Here is a 12,753-nt window from a genome sequence, read left to right as displayed (position 1 = left end):
GGGAGTAACAATTTGAACTGCACTGTTTTATGTTCAACTGGGTATAATATTCACATGGTATGGAGCCTGGGAAGTAACCTGTGGGAGAAAAAAAACAACTATCCGTGGTGACGTGTCGTTTTTAGAAAATTCAAGAAATAATCAATTTAAAAAAATTAAGTTTAAACATAATAAAATGTATCCCGCACCTAAACAGGTGGCCTGGTTGAATCAGCCGGCACAGACTGGGGGAGGGGCCACAAATCCGTGAGTACAGTTTACAAACCCTTTGGAACAGATTCGGAAAGCGTGGGCACGGTTTATGAATTTGTGGGGACAGATTGCAAAATCTGAAAGTGTGGATTAGGAACTTGTGGGTATGGTTTATTAATCCGTGTGCACGATTTGTTAAATGGAGGGAACAGTTGAAGAATTCGTGAGTACAGTTTATAAACTAATGGTAACGGATTTTAAAACCGTCGCCATGGATTGTTTTTTTTTTCTCCCACAGGTGACTTCCAGGGCTCCGTAATACGGAGGTTGAAAACCTGCGGGTAAAACATCCTCAACATGTCCTCCAGTAAAATATAAAACATAAAAATTACAATAGACAATTCTGGCTCCATAGCTGTTTACTTTCAATTATATCAAATTAATTATCAGGATGACAGCTGTACTCTCATACCGTTGCTTGGCGCTAGGAGCGGTAATCGGGAACACCTTGTTGCGCAATCAGGAAATCCTACGAAGGCTACATGGTGCGTCCTTCGAAGGATGCATAGGCTGCATCCTTTGAAGTCCGTTGCGTTTGAAGGATGCAACCTTCACATTGGAAAACAGCTATGGTCTTTTGTCTTGTGTTTGTCAGATCGTTGTGGATGTTTCCGGTGTTTGTGTCTTGTCCCCTGGGCCCTGGCTGTCTCTAAGATTCGAGTTGGATTATTTGGATCTTTCTGATCGCTCTGCCTCAGTGGTGTAGTCTAGTTTTTGTAGTGAGTATACTGTGAAATATACCACACTTACTAATACATACAGATATACATCGACATGTAATTGAGAGCATTATGAAAAACTAAGTGTTATCAACATTTCAATTTATTATAAGCAACACAAGACTTTAACAGCCAGTGATATTTACAGCTGTGGATTTTCTACTGTTTGGTGTTAATCGCCATCAAACTCACCCAGCAAAGAGCTACATTTAGCCTTAGATGTTATATGAATATGGTTCCTGAAGCACAGGTTTTATCAGCTGACAATTTTAAAACATTTATTCATTAAAAAATGGCCAAATTCCGTGACGTTCTGCTTTACAGTTGGCTAGGCTAAGTTACATTTGTGACTGGATTCCGCGATTCGATCCGTGTCGCTGCGCAAACACAGACGGTGATTTTATGAATGAAAGTTTGAAAGTTCTGTCACAAAACGATGTTGTTACGAATCCTCACGCTTTTTTAAGTGGGTATACGACACGGAAATCCTTGACCTTTCCTAGTGGGTATACCCGCATATCACGTAAACTACACCACTGCTCTGCCTTCTTCCACGGAGGATTTTGTGTTTGAGTTCCTGAGTTTGTATTCGCTCCTTAATCTTCCACGGAGGAACGGGTTGCCCATTCGCGTCCCTGCGCTGCCAAGAGAGATGGTTTCCCGGCACATATCTTTATCTGACCCATTACGGCTACTCTCACTTCGTTATCAATAAACTTCTTTGTTACACTCGCAATTGAATCCTCTGTCTTACTGGGTGTGACAACAACAGACTTAAATCTGTTCCATTGATGTTGTTTACTGGTGTTTTATACTCTAGTAGTCTCAAGCTCTAGTAGAACTTGTAGTAACATGGGAATAGTCATAACTGTAGTTCAGGAAATGAGAGTTCATGTAATGTAGAACAGTGAATATCCACAACGGTACTGCTGCTCTAATATAGCAGATATTATATGATGTGGATGTCATGGTCAATGATGTGTTAATTCACATTGATATTGTCATAGCTGTGTCATTCAAAAGTTGTAGCCTGCATTCTTCAGCCTGCTGTCTCCTCATGACGGCCTCCATGTGAAGAACAAACTAAACAGAGAAGAAGAATATTACTTACAACTTTTTAGGTGTACTGTTGCCAGTGTGGTTTTTAATGCTAGCCATTGTTAATGTATTTTTTTTTAATGCTAGTTCAATGCCTTATTTTTAGTTTTATAAACCCTTGAATTTGGGTGCTGTAAAATTCACATCGAGGTGCAGATTTTAGTTGGCAATAAAGCAAATTCATGCAGGTAGTGATGCACCATTGAAAGTAATTTTAGGAATGAGTCTACTTACACCCTGCACGGCCTTTAGCGTTGCTTCCTTATTAGCCCTGGAACGCACAAACACACGCATTCCTGTTGTCACTCTCTTCTTATCCACGAATGATGTTGAGGGTGAGTATGATCTAAATGAGGGGGAGGTCGGTGCTGATGGCAGTAACGATAATGATGATGATGATCCCGAGGACGATGAGAATGATTGAGAGTTTGCTGATGATGAGGCTGGTGGTGTAGTTGATGCAGTCAAAAAGGATGGTGGTAAAAAAGGGGATGATGGTGTTGCTGGTGGTGAGGTTATTGATGAAGACAATAGTGGGGATGGTGAATCTGGTGATGAAGATGGTGATGAGAATGGTGATGTGGATTGTGAAGACAATGAGGATTGTGGAGAAAAAGGGGATGATGGTGTTGCTTCTGGGGAAGATGAATGGAAAGTTATTGATGAAGAAAATGGGGATGGTGAGTTTGGTGCTGAGGTTAGGGATGATGGTGGTATTATTGGTGTTGCTGAAAGTGAGGATGATGAAGATGGTGGTGTAGTTGGTAAAGTCAATGAGGATTGTGGAGAAAAAGGAAATGGTGTTTTTGTTGTTGGTGGTGAGATTATTGAAGGTGATAATGGTAAGGATGATGAAGTAGGCTGTGATGTTGGTGATGATAATGCTGAGGATGTTGAAAAAGAGGTTGTTGTTGTTGAAGAGGATTCTGATGATGACAGTGCTGATGGAGACGATGGAAATGATGCTTGAGTTAGCAGTGATGAAGATGGAGTAATTGCTGGTGTTGATAGTGAAGATGATGAGGGTAGCAGTGAGGATCCTGAGGATTGATGAGGGGAGCTTGGTGAAGAAGATAAATATGATGTAAATGTTGGTGATGAAGATGGTGGGGATGGTGATGAAGATTGCGAGTTTGCTGATGATGGTAAGAATGAGGAAGTTGATGTTGCTGATAGTGAGGACTGAGCCGCCGGGGTTGTTGATGATGATGAAAATTGTGAAACTGGTGTGGATGATGGTGTTGAAGACGAAGAAGATACTGATGACAATGGTTGGACTGATGAAGATGGTCCTGAGGATGGTGGAGATGATATTATTGAAGATGTTGTTGAGGATAATGATGCCAATGTTGTTAATGAAGATGGTGGGGATGATGATGAAGGTTGTGAGTTTGCTGATGATGGTAAGAATGATGAAGGTGATGTAGAATTTGCTGATAGTGAGGACTTTGTTGCTGTTGATGATGGAGATGAAAATAGTGGGACTGATGAAAGTGATGCTGAGGATGGTGGAGGTGAGGATGGTGTGGATAATAATTTTGAAGACGAAGTAGATGATGACAACAGTGGGGCTGATGAAAATTGTGGTGAAGGTGATGAGGATGGTGGAGATGATATTATTGAAGATGTTGTTGAGGATGATGATGCCAATGTTGTTGATGAAGATGGTGTGGATGGAGGTGAAGGCTGTGAGCTTGCTGATGATGGTAAGGATGAGGAAGGTGATGTAAAGCTTGCTGATAGTAAAGGCTGTGCTGGTGGGGTTAATGATGTTAGTGGTACTGATGAAGATGGTGCTATGGATGGTGTAGATGATAGTATTGAAGATATTGTTGATGATGTTGGTGAGACTGATGAAGATGCTGAGGATAGTGTAAATGAAATTGAAGATGATGATGATGATGTTAATGTTGGTGATGGTGATGAAGGCTGTGAATTTGCTGATGATGGTAAGAATATGAAAGATGATGTAGAGGTTGCTGATAGTAAGGGCTGTGCTTGGTGGGTTGATGATGATGATGATGAAGATAGTGGGACTAATGAAGATGGTGCTATGGATGATGAAGATGGTGCAGATGATAGTGTTGAAGATGATGATGATGATAATGAAGACGATCGTGGGACTGATGGAGATGGTCCTGAGGATGGTGAAGATGAAGAGAATGGCGTGGAAGATAGTATTGAAGACATTTTTGATGATGATGATGATGTTTGTGGTGTGGATGGCTGTGAATGCTGTGAGTTTGATGATGATGGTAAGGATGAGGAAGATGATGTGGTTGCTGATAGGGAGGGCTGTGCTGGTGGGGCTGATGATGATGTTGTTAGTGGGACTGATGAAGATGCTGCTACGAATTGTGAAGATGGTGGAGATGATAGCATTGAAGATGTTGTTGATGATGATGTTAATGATGGTGATGAAGATGGTAAAGATGATGAATATGGTGCAGATGATAGTTTTGAAGATGATGATGATGAGAATAGTGCAACTGATGAAGACGGTGCTGCTGACAATGGTGAAGATGATGAAGATGGTGCTGTTGATGGTATTAAAGATGTTGATGATAACGATGTTAATGTTGGTGATGAAGATGGTGTGAATGATGATGAAGGCTGCAAGATTGCTGATGATAGTAAGAATGAGGAAGATGATGTAGATGTTGCTGCTACTGAGGGCTGTACTCCCGGGGTTGATGATGATGGTAATGTTAAGGAGACTGATGAAGATGATGCTGAGTTTAGTGTAGATGGTATTATTGTAGATGTTGATAATGTGCGTGCTGAAGATAGTGGGGATGGTGATGTAGGCTGTGAGTTTGATTTTGATGTTAAGAATGAGGAAGAGGATGTAGTGGTTTCTGATAGTGAGGACTGTGCTGCTGGGGTTGATGATGATAGAGATGATGATGAAAATGTTGAAACTGATAAAAATGGTGTTGTTAATAGTATTGACGATGGTGATGATGGAGATGATAATAGTGGTTCTGATGAAGATGGTGTGGATGATAAGGTTGAAGAAGACAATAGTGGGACTGATGAAGATGGTGCTGAGGATGGTGAAGATGATGATTGTGTTGTTGATAGTATTAAAGATGCTGATGATGGTGAAGATGAGGACGGTGTAAATGATGACACTGAAGATGGTGTTAATGATGATAATGATGGTGACAAAGTTGGTGTTGAGGATGATAGAGATGATGACAGTGTAAATGATGGTATTGAAGATGGTGTAGATGATAGTAATAATGATGGTGATGATGAAGATAGTGGGACATGTGAAGATGGTGCTGAGTTTGGTGAAGATGATAATGATGATGTTAATTTTGGTGATGAAGATGGTGTGAGTGATAGTGTTGAAGAAGAAGATGATGACGATAGTGAGACTGTTGAAAATTGTTCTGACAATGGTGAAGATGAAGATGGCGTTGATGGTAGGATTGAAGATGTTGATGATGATGATGATGATGATGATGATGATGATGATTTTGGGGATGAAGACAGTGTGGATTGTGATAAAGGCTGTGAGTTTGCTGAGGATGAGGAAGGTGATGTAGATTGTGGGACTAATGAAGATGGTGCTAAGGATGGTGGAGATGATAGTACTGAAGATGTTGATGATCTTGTTAATTTTGGTGATGAAGATGGTGCAGATGATAGTGTTGAAGATGATGATGAAGATAATAATGACGATGTTAGTGGGACTGATGAAGATGGTCCTATGAATGGTGAAGATGGTGGAGATGATGGTATTGATGATGTTGTTGATGATGATGGTAATGTTGGTGGTGGAGATGTGGGAGATGTGAAAGATGATGAAGATGGTGTAACTGATAGTGTTGAAGAATAAGAAGATGATGACAATACTGTGACTGATGAAGATAGTGCTGCTGAAGATGGTGAAGATGGTTTTGATAACGATGTTAATGTTGGTGATGAAGCTGGTGTGGATAGTGATGAAGAATGCAAAATTGATGACAGTGAAGGTTGGAGTGAAGTTGGTGGTATCGAGGATGATGATGATGGGGGTGAGGATGACGAAGATGTTAATGATGTGTATGATTTAGAGGAGGATGGTGGTGAGGTTAGTGATGATGATGATGATGATGATGATGATGATGATGATGATGGTAAGGATGAAGAAGGTTGTGACAATGGTGATAATGGTGAGGTTGCTGATGACAGTCTTGTGGTCTGTAATGATGATGAAGATGGCTGTATAGTTGGTGATATTAAAGATGGTAAGTATGATATAAGTTGTGTTGAGTTTGATGAAGATGGTGACATTGGTGATGATGATGGTGTGGATGATAATGCTGATTCTGCTGAGCTTGGTGAAGATGAAGAGGATCTGGTTGGTGACATAGATGGTGAAGATGGGATCATGGTTAGTGAGGATGATGACCGTGGTGTCTGTGATGATGGTGGGGTTGGTGCTGAAGACCATTGGGATGTTGGAAATAGTGGCATGGCTGTTGAGGCTGTTAGAGAAGATGATGGTAAATAATTTGAGAATGGTGGTGTGAAAACAAAAAATATGTAAAAGTCTAATGCTGTGTGATTTATAATAAAAAAGTTAAACTAATTTAAGCAATTTTGGAATATTATAGATTGTGTAATTATTTCTTCATGGATTCCCAGTCTAACACCAATGCCGTTGTACATTTTGTCACACGTTTAGTTCTGCCCACTATTGGTTAAATAGCAGAACTGTTGTTGGGCAGATTAGCTTCTTTGACTGAGACATTGGAGTTTTGATACCTATTGGAGGTATCAAAGGACGAGAGGACGCTGGCGCTGGATGTTCGCCGCTTCTCCGCTTGCTAAAACTTGCTAAAACTTCTATAACTAGTTTTACTGATCTGTTTAACTGATAACAGATAGTGACCCTTCTGTCCAAACTTTGTTTGGATATTAAAAACATCTAGGCTCGGATATTTTCTACCTGGAGCTGCCCTTGCTGCTGCTGGAGTGGTGAGTGACTGGAGCTATTTTTCATCGCCCTTGGATGTTGGGGATCTCGTCGATCTGAGTGCTTTCAGTAATTTGAATAGACTGATGAAATAAAACTTGGGACAACCGCAGTTTTGTGGTTAGCTGAAGCCGTTTTCGCTCATCGAGATACGTTGGTCCGTGGTTAGGCTAGTCGGCTGCTACCACCATATACTGTCCTGAAACCAAGCTTTGCAGTCCACATGGGCTTCCACCATCTCCAGTGGACGCCACACTTGCACTCTGAGTCACTACAAGCACTGCCACTTGTCCTGGTGTATATGGTCATCATTTATCCACGTCTGCCGGATCCATCGATAGCTGCCTAACTGTAGCATTACAATGACTCTTACACCCACCATGCTTCGTTATCTGCCGAATCGGCTCTTGGAACTTAACACTCGCCTCATCCCATCGAACATTTCTGCTCTCAAGGAACTGGGCATCCTTCGTCGACCCCCCTATATCCATAGAGGGTCACGGCGGCGTTTTGTTTACTCCGAGAGGATCACCGAGAGCTCTATTCCGAGCCTGTGGACAGCTGCCAGTACCGGCGCACACCAACGTCATCATCAGAAGCGTCATCAGAGCGCCTACGGTTAACGCCTCAAAAACTGTAACCGACCACACCCACGCCCCCTGCCGGAGGAACTACCCACTACGTGTTCTGAGAAACGCAGAGTGGATTCTACCGTGCTGCGCTCTCTGATAAAGTGGACTCCATCTTCAAATATTAAAATTAAAACTGTTAAACTGTCAATCACTTACCAACAAGGCATCTTTTATTTACAACTATATATTTGATCAGAAGCTTGATTTTATTTGCCTCACTGAGACCTGGCATAAATCAGAAGTGTACTCTGCACTTAATGAAGCTTGCCCACCTGGCTATACTTATCTGGAAAAAGCTAGGGGCAATGGTCGTGGAGGGGGTTTGGCGGTCATTTATCGCTCTGATTTTCACCTATCTTTGGTGACCTTGCCAAAGTTGTCGTCATTTGAATGTCTGGCTTTTAGATGTGAATTACCCATTCCATTTACAACCATCCTCATATACCGACCACCAAAATTACACCCGTGTTTTATTGCAGAATTAACTGAGTTACTTTTGCCAGTTTGCACCACATCAAACAATGTGGAAATTCTTGGAGATTTTAACATTCATGTTGAATCTCCAACAAGTTTATATACTACAGAACTACTACAACTTTTTGATTCACTCAACCTCAGGCAACTTGTGACAGTCCCTACACATACCAAAGGGCATACACTGGATCTCATTGTAACAAACTTTCCAGTTAACAATGTTCATGTACATGATTTAGGCATATCTGATCACAATGCCATATCATTTGACTTTTCATTGCTGACCTCACTCGATAAACCGAAACACAAAATCTGCTTTCGCAGAACAAAAGAAATTAACCTTGAACATCTGTCACATGATCTACACAAACTAATCATATCTGCCGATCACTCTACTACTGACGCGCTTGTCGATCATTACAATATTGGATTAAAAGGGATACTTGATGCCCATGCACCCCTCAAGACACGGACTGTAACATTTACACGCCCTGCTCCGTGGTACACTGATGCGCTTCGTAGACAGAAGGCGGCTGGGAGGGTCCTTGAGAGGCGCTATGTTGCCACTGGGCTCACTGTCCATAAAATCGCTTATAGAGAGCAACAAAGATCATATTCCAAATTACTCAGTCAGGCACGTTCACAATATTACTCCAATATTATTAACAATAATCCAAGAAATCCAAAACAGCTCTTTAAAACAATAAATTATCTTCTCAGTCCACCTGGCCTGACGCATAAAAATAATACTGACGACCAGTGTAATAAATTCCTTGATTTTTTCACAACAAAAATAACTACCATCCGTGCTGACCTAATACAAAGCAATGTCATTCCATCCACCACCCCAACCTCTGCACCAACACTCTTTCATTTCACTCTTCCTACACATAGACAGGTCGAGACTTTCATACACAGTATGAGACCCTCAACCTGCTCATTGGACCCTTTTCCCACTGACATGATCAAATCAAATACTAATTCTTTAAGTCCTCTCATCACTACTATCGTTAACTCTTCCCTGCAATCGGGTCATTTTCCAATCTCGCTTAAAACTGCCCGTATCAACCCTCGGCTTAAGAAACCATCCCTCGATCCGGATATCTTCTCAAATTATCGGCCCATTTCCAACCTTCCATTTCTCTCCAAAGTCATTGAAAAAGTTGTCTCAACTCAAATTCATAATCATCTTCATCTACATGGTCTCTATGAAAAATTTCAGTCTGGTTTCCGCTCCGGCCACAGCGTAGAGTCAGCCCTGGTCAGAGTCACAAATGATCTTCTTGTGGCTGCTGACCAGGGCTCTCCATCTCTCCTTATTCTCTTGGACCTCACAGCCGCCTTCGACACTGTTGACCATACTATCCTACTCCATCGTCTACAACACTTCATTGGCATCTCACATACAGCAATTCAATGGTTTCAATCCTACCTGACTGATAGAGTTGAGTATGTGGCCCTGGGAGGAGCCAGGTCGAGGCCCTACACAGTTACTTGTGGAGTGCCCCAGGGCTCCGTTCTCGGCCCTACTCTCTTCTCCATTTATATGCTCCCACTGGGCCACATCATCAGCAAGCATGGCGTTGCTTTCCATTGCTATGCTGATGATACTCAGCTCTATGTCAGGCTGGACCCCACTTCATCTACACCTTCACTCTCCACTCTAAATGCCTGTCTGGAGGAGACGAGGGCATGGATGACGGATAATTTCCTCCAGTTAAACAGCACCAAAACTGAAGGTCTCCTCATTGGGACCCCACACCAACTCCGATCTTCCCCCCTGACAGTCTACTCATTTGCTGGCCATGATATTTCTTTGACATCCTCTATAACCAACTTGGGGGTTCGATTTGACCCCCATCTATCATTTAACACTCACATCCAACACACCTGTAAAACCGCACTTTTTCATCTCCGGAACATTTCCAAACTCCGCCCCTCCCTCTCTTTTTCTGATGCAGAGATGCTGGTGCATGCCTTCGTCTCCTCCAGGCTTGACTACTGCAATTCACTCCTTGTTGGGATCCCTGGCAGGAGCATGCAAAGATTGCAATACATTCAGAACTGCGCTGCCAGGGTCCTGACGGGGGTTCGCAAATTTGAGCACATCACACCCATTCTCCAAAAACTTCACTGGCTCCCTGTTAGATTCAGGATTGATTACAAGATCTGTCTCCTGACCTATCAGTGTGTCTACGGTAGTGCACCAGTGTACCTCAAAGACCTCATTACTTTGCATAATCCACCCCGACATCTCCGCTCTTCTGACAGCCACAAACTTCAGGTTCCTAAGTCCAAACTCTGTACTATGGGAGATAGGGCCTTCCAGGTAGCTGCACCTCGAATGTGGAACGCTCTCCCTAATCACCTGAGGGCGCCACAGTCTATAGAGGTCTTCAAAAATAAATTGAAGACCCACTTATTTTTAACTGCTTTTTCTTAAAACATATCTTGTTCTTGTTGTCACTAACTGTTCTTAATTTTGTTATTAAGTGTTTTAATCTATTTTATTGTTTTATCTGTGTACTTGTAGCACTTTGAGATATGTTCCTTCATGTGTAAAGAGCATTACAAATAAAAATTATTATTATTATTATTATTGCACAAAATCACTCAGCTTCAATGTTTTCCTGTCTCTTAATCTAGAATATCTGAACTCACATGAAAATTATGCAAATTATAAGTTAATAATTATATTCAAATAGTTAAAGTAGTCACCTAATAATGAGGTTATTGATGATGAGAATGATGTTGTAATTGGTGCTGACAATGTTGTTGAGATTGATGATGAAGAATGTAGAGTTGAAAATGATAGTGTGGATGATGATGTGGATAATGTTGGTGGGGATGATGGTGTTGAAGAAGAAGAAGATGATGATGATAGTGGGACTGAGGAAGATGGTGCTGAGGAAGTTGAAGATAATGAAGATGGTGTAGAGGATAGCTTTGAGGATGTTGATGACGTTGATGTTAATGTTGGTGATGAAGATGGTGTGGATGGTGATGAAGGCTGTAAATTTGCTGACGAGGAAGATGATGTAGAGGTTGCTATTAGTGTGGGCTGTGGTGCTGAAGTTGTTGATGATGACGATGATGATGATGACAATAGTGGGACTGATGAAGATGGTGCTGAGGATGGTGGAGATGATGGTACTAAAGATGTTGATGATGATAAGAATGATGTTAATTTTGGTGATGAATGATGTAAATTTGTTGATGATGGTAAGAATGAGGAAGATGATGATAAAGGAAATGAGGAAGATGATGAGAGTATTGCGGTTGGTGATGAAGATGGTGTGAATGTTGGTGATCGTGAAGATGGGGAGGATGGTGATGGAGTTTGTGGTAATGATGTTGATGATACTGATAAAAATGGTGAGGATGATAAAGGTTGTGTTGAGATTGATGATGAGGGTGTGGATGATAATGCTGATAATGGTGATAATGGTGAGGATGACTGTGTTGTCTGTGATGATGGTGAAGCTGGTGTTGAAGATTGTTGGGATGTTGGAAATAGTGGCAAGGCTGTTGATCCTGTTGGTAAAGAGAATGATTGTATAGACAATGAGATTTATGGTTAATCGGGACAGATGTAAATAATACTACATTATATATTAATCTGATGCAGTCTGATTCATCATTAAAAAAAAAAGAGTAAACTATTTGAAGCAGGTTTTAGTTTGGATTTATTATGAATCACAAAAAACTACCGAACTAAACACCGCTACCTTTGTGCATTTTGCTACCTCTTATCGTGAACTGCTCGCTAGTGGTTAAATAGCAGTACTTCTGTTGGGGAGATTCTATTACATTAAAAAATTGTGACACCAGGTTATTAAAAAAAAAGAAAAAAAAAGCAAGTTTTAATTGTTTACCTAGAGTACCTTTTCTCAAATTTAAAACTACACAGCAGCAGGGTTGCATAAAAACCTACTATATATTTTTTGACTATCATGATTTTCTTGATCAGTGTGTTGTGTTTAGTAATCAGTGTGTATTTAGTCTTACGCTGAATGCATGTCTGATTGTAGTCAGCACAGCAGTCTCCGTTAGTGACACAGAACTCATCACAGTAACAATCCCGTGTGCAACTGTCATTCCTGCCAGCACAGCAGAGCACTGTGGGTTCTGAACACAAGGCTGAAAGATACAAGACCCGAGACAGGGCAGAGTTCAGTGCAGCTCTTACAATGATCAAGATATGACAACATCAACAACAAATACTTGGGGATCCAAATATAATGGATAAATCAAGAGAAGACATCTTTTCACGTTTTTTGTACCCCCAATTTTTCCCCTTGTGGTGCACATTGCTGCTTTGGGGCTATCTGAAATTATACCAAAATACCTTCTTCATGCAGAGAAGAAAGAATTCAAATTAGTAGCTCTATTTTAAAGTTTCTGATGCTGAAAAATACTATTTATATTTAATAAATAAATAAATAAATAAATATATATACACACATATATATATATATATATATATATATATATATATATATATATATATATATTTAATACACACACACACATATATATATATAATGAGAAATGTAATTATAATGAGAAATGTTTCTTGAGCATCAAATCATCATATTAGAATGATTTC

At 40.8% G+C, this 12,753-nt stretch overlaps 1 protein-coding gene across 1 annotated transcript; it reads right to left on the bottom strand.

Moving 5' to 3' along the window:
• Positions 1 to 468: 468 nt before the first annotated feature.
• LOC143731165 (uncharacterized) lies at positions 469 to 7,504 on the bottom strand. Its single transcript, XM_077221831.1, has 5 exons — positions 7,464 to 7,504; positions 6,352 to 6,547; positions 6,106 to 6,260; positions 2,304 to 6,007; positions 469 to 2,054 (listed from the first exon to the last, which is right to left on the bottom strand). Exons 1-4 carry the CDS (start codon positions 7,502 to 7,504, stop codon positions 2,416 to 2,418), a joined length of 3,984 nt encoding a protein of 1,327 aa, XP_077077946.1. The 3' UTR covers positions 469 to 2,054; positions 2,304 to 2,415.
• Positions 7,505 to 12,753: the final 5,249 nt, after the last annotated feature.

The sequence above is a fragment of the Siphateles boraxobius genome, unplaced genomic scaffold, assembly GCF_051911475.1.
Source record: "Siphateles boraxobius isolate OS27281-9 unplaced genomic scaffold, OSU_SipBor_1 86, whole genome shotgun sequence".
Classification (NCBI taxonomy): domain Eukaryota; kingdom Metazoa; phylum Chordata; class Actinopteri; order Cypriniformes; family Leuciscidae; genus Siphateles; species Siphateles boraxobius.
Note: the sequence above shows the minus strand (reverse complement) of the source record. Positions and strands in the feature narration are given on the sequence as shown.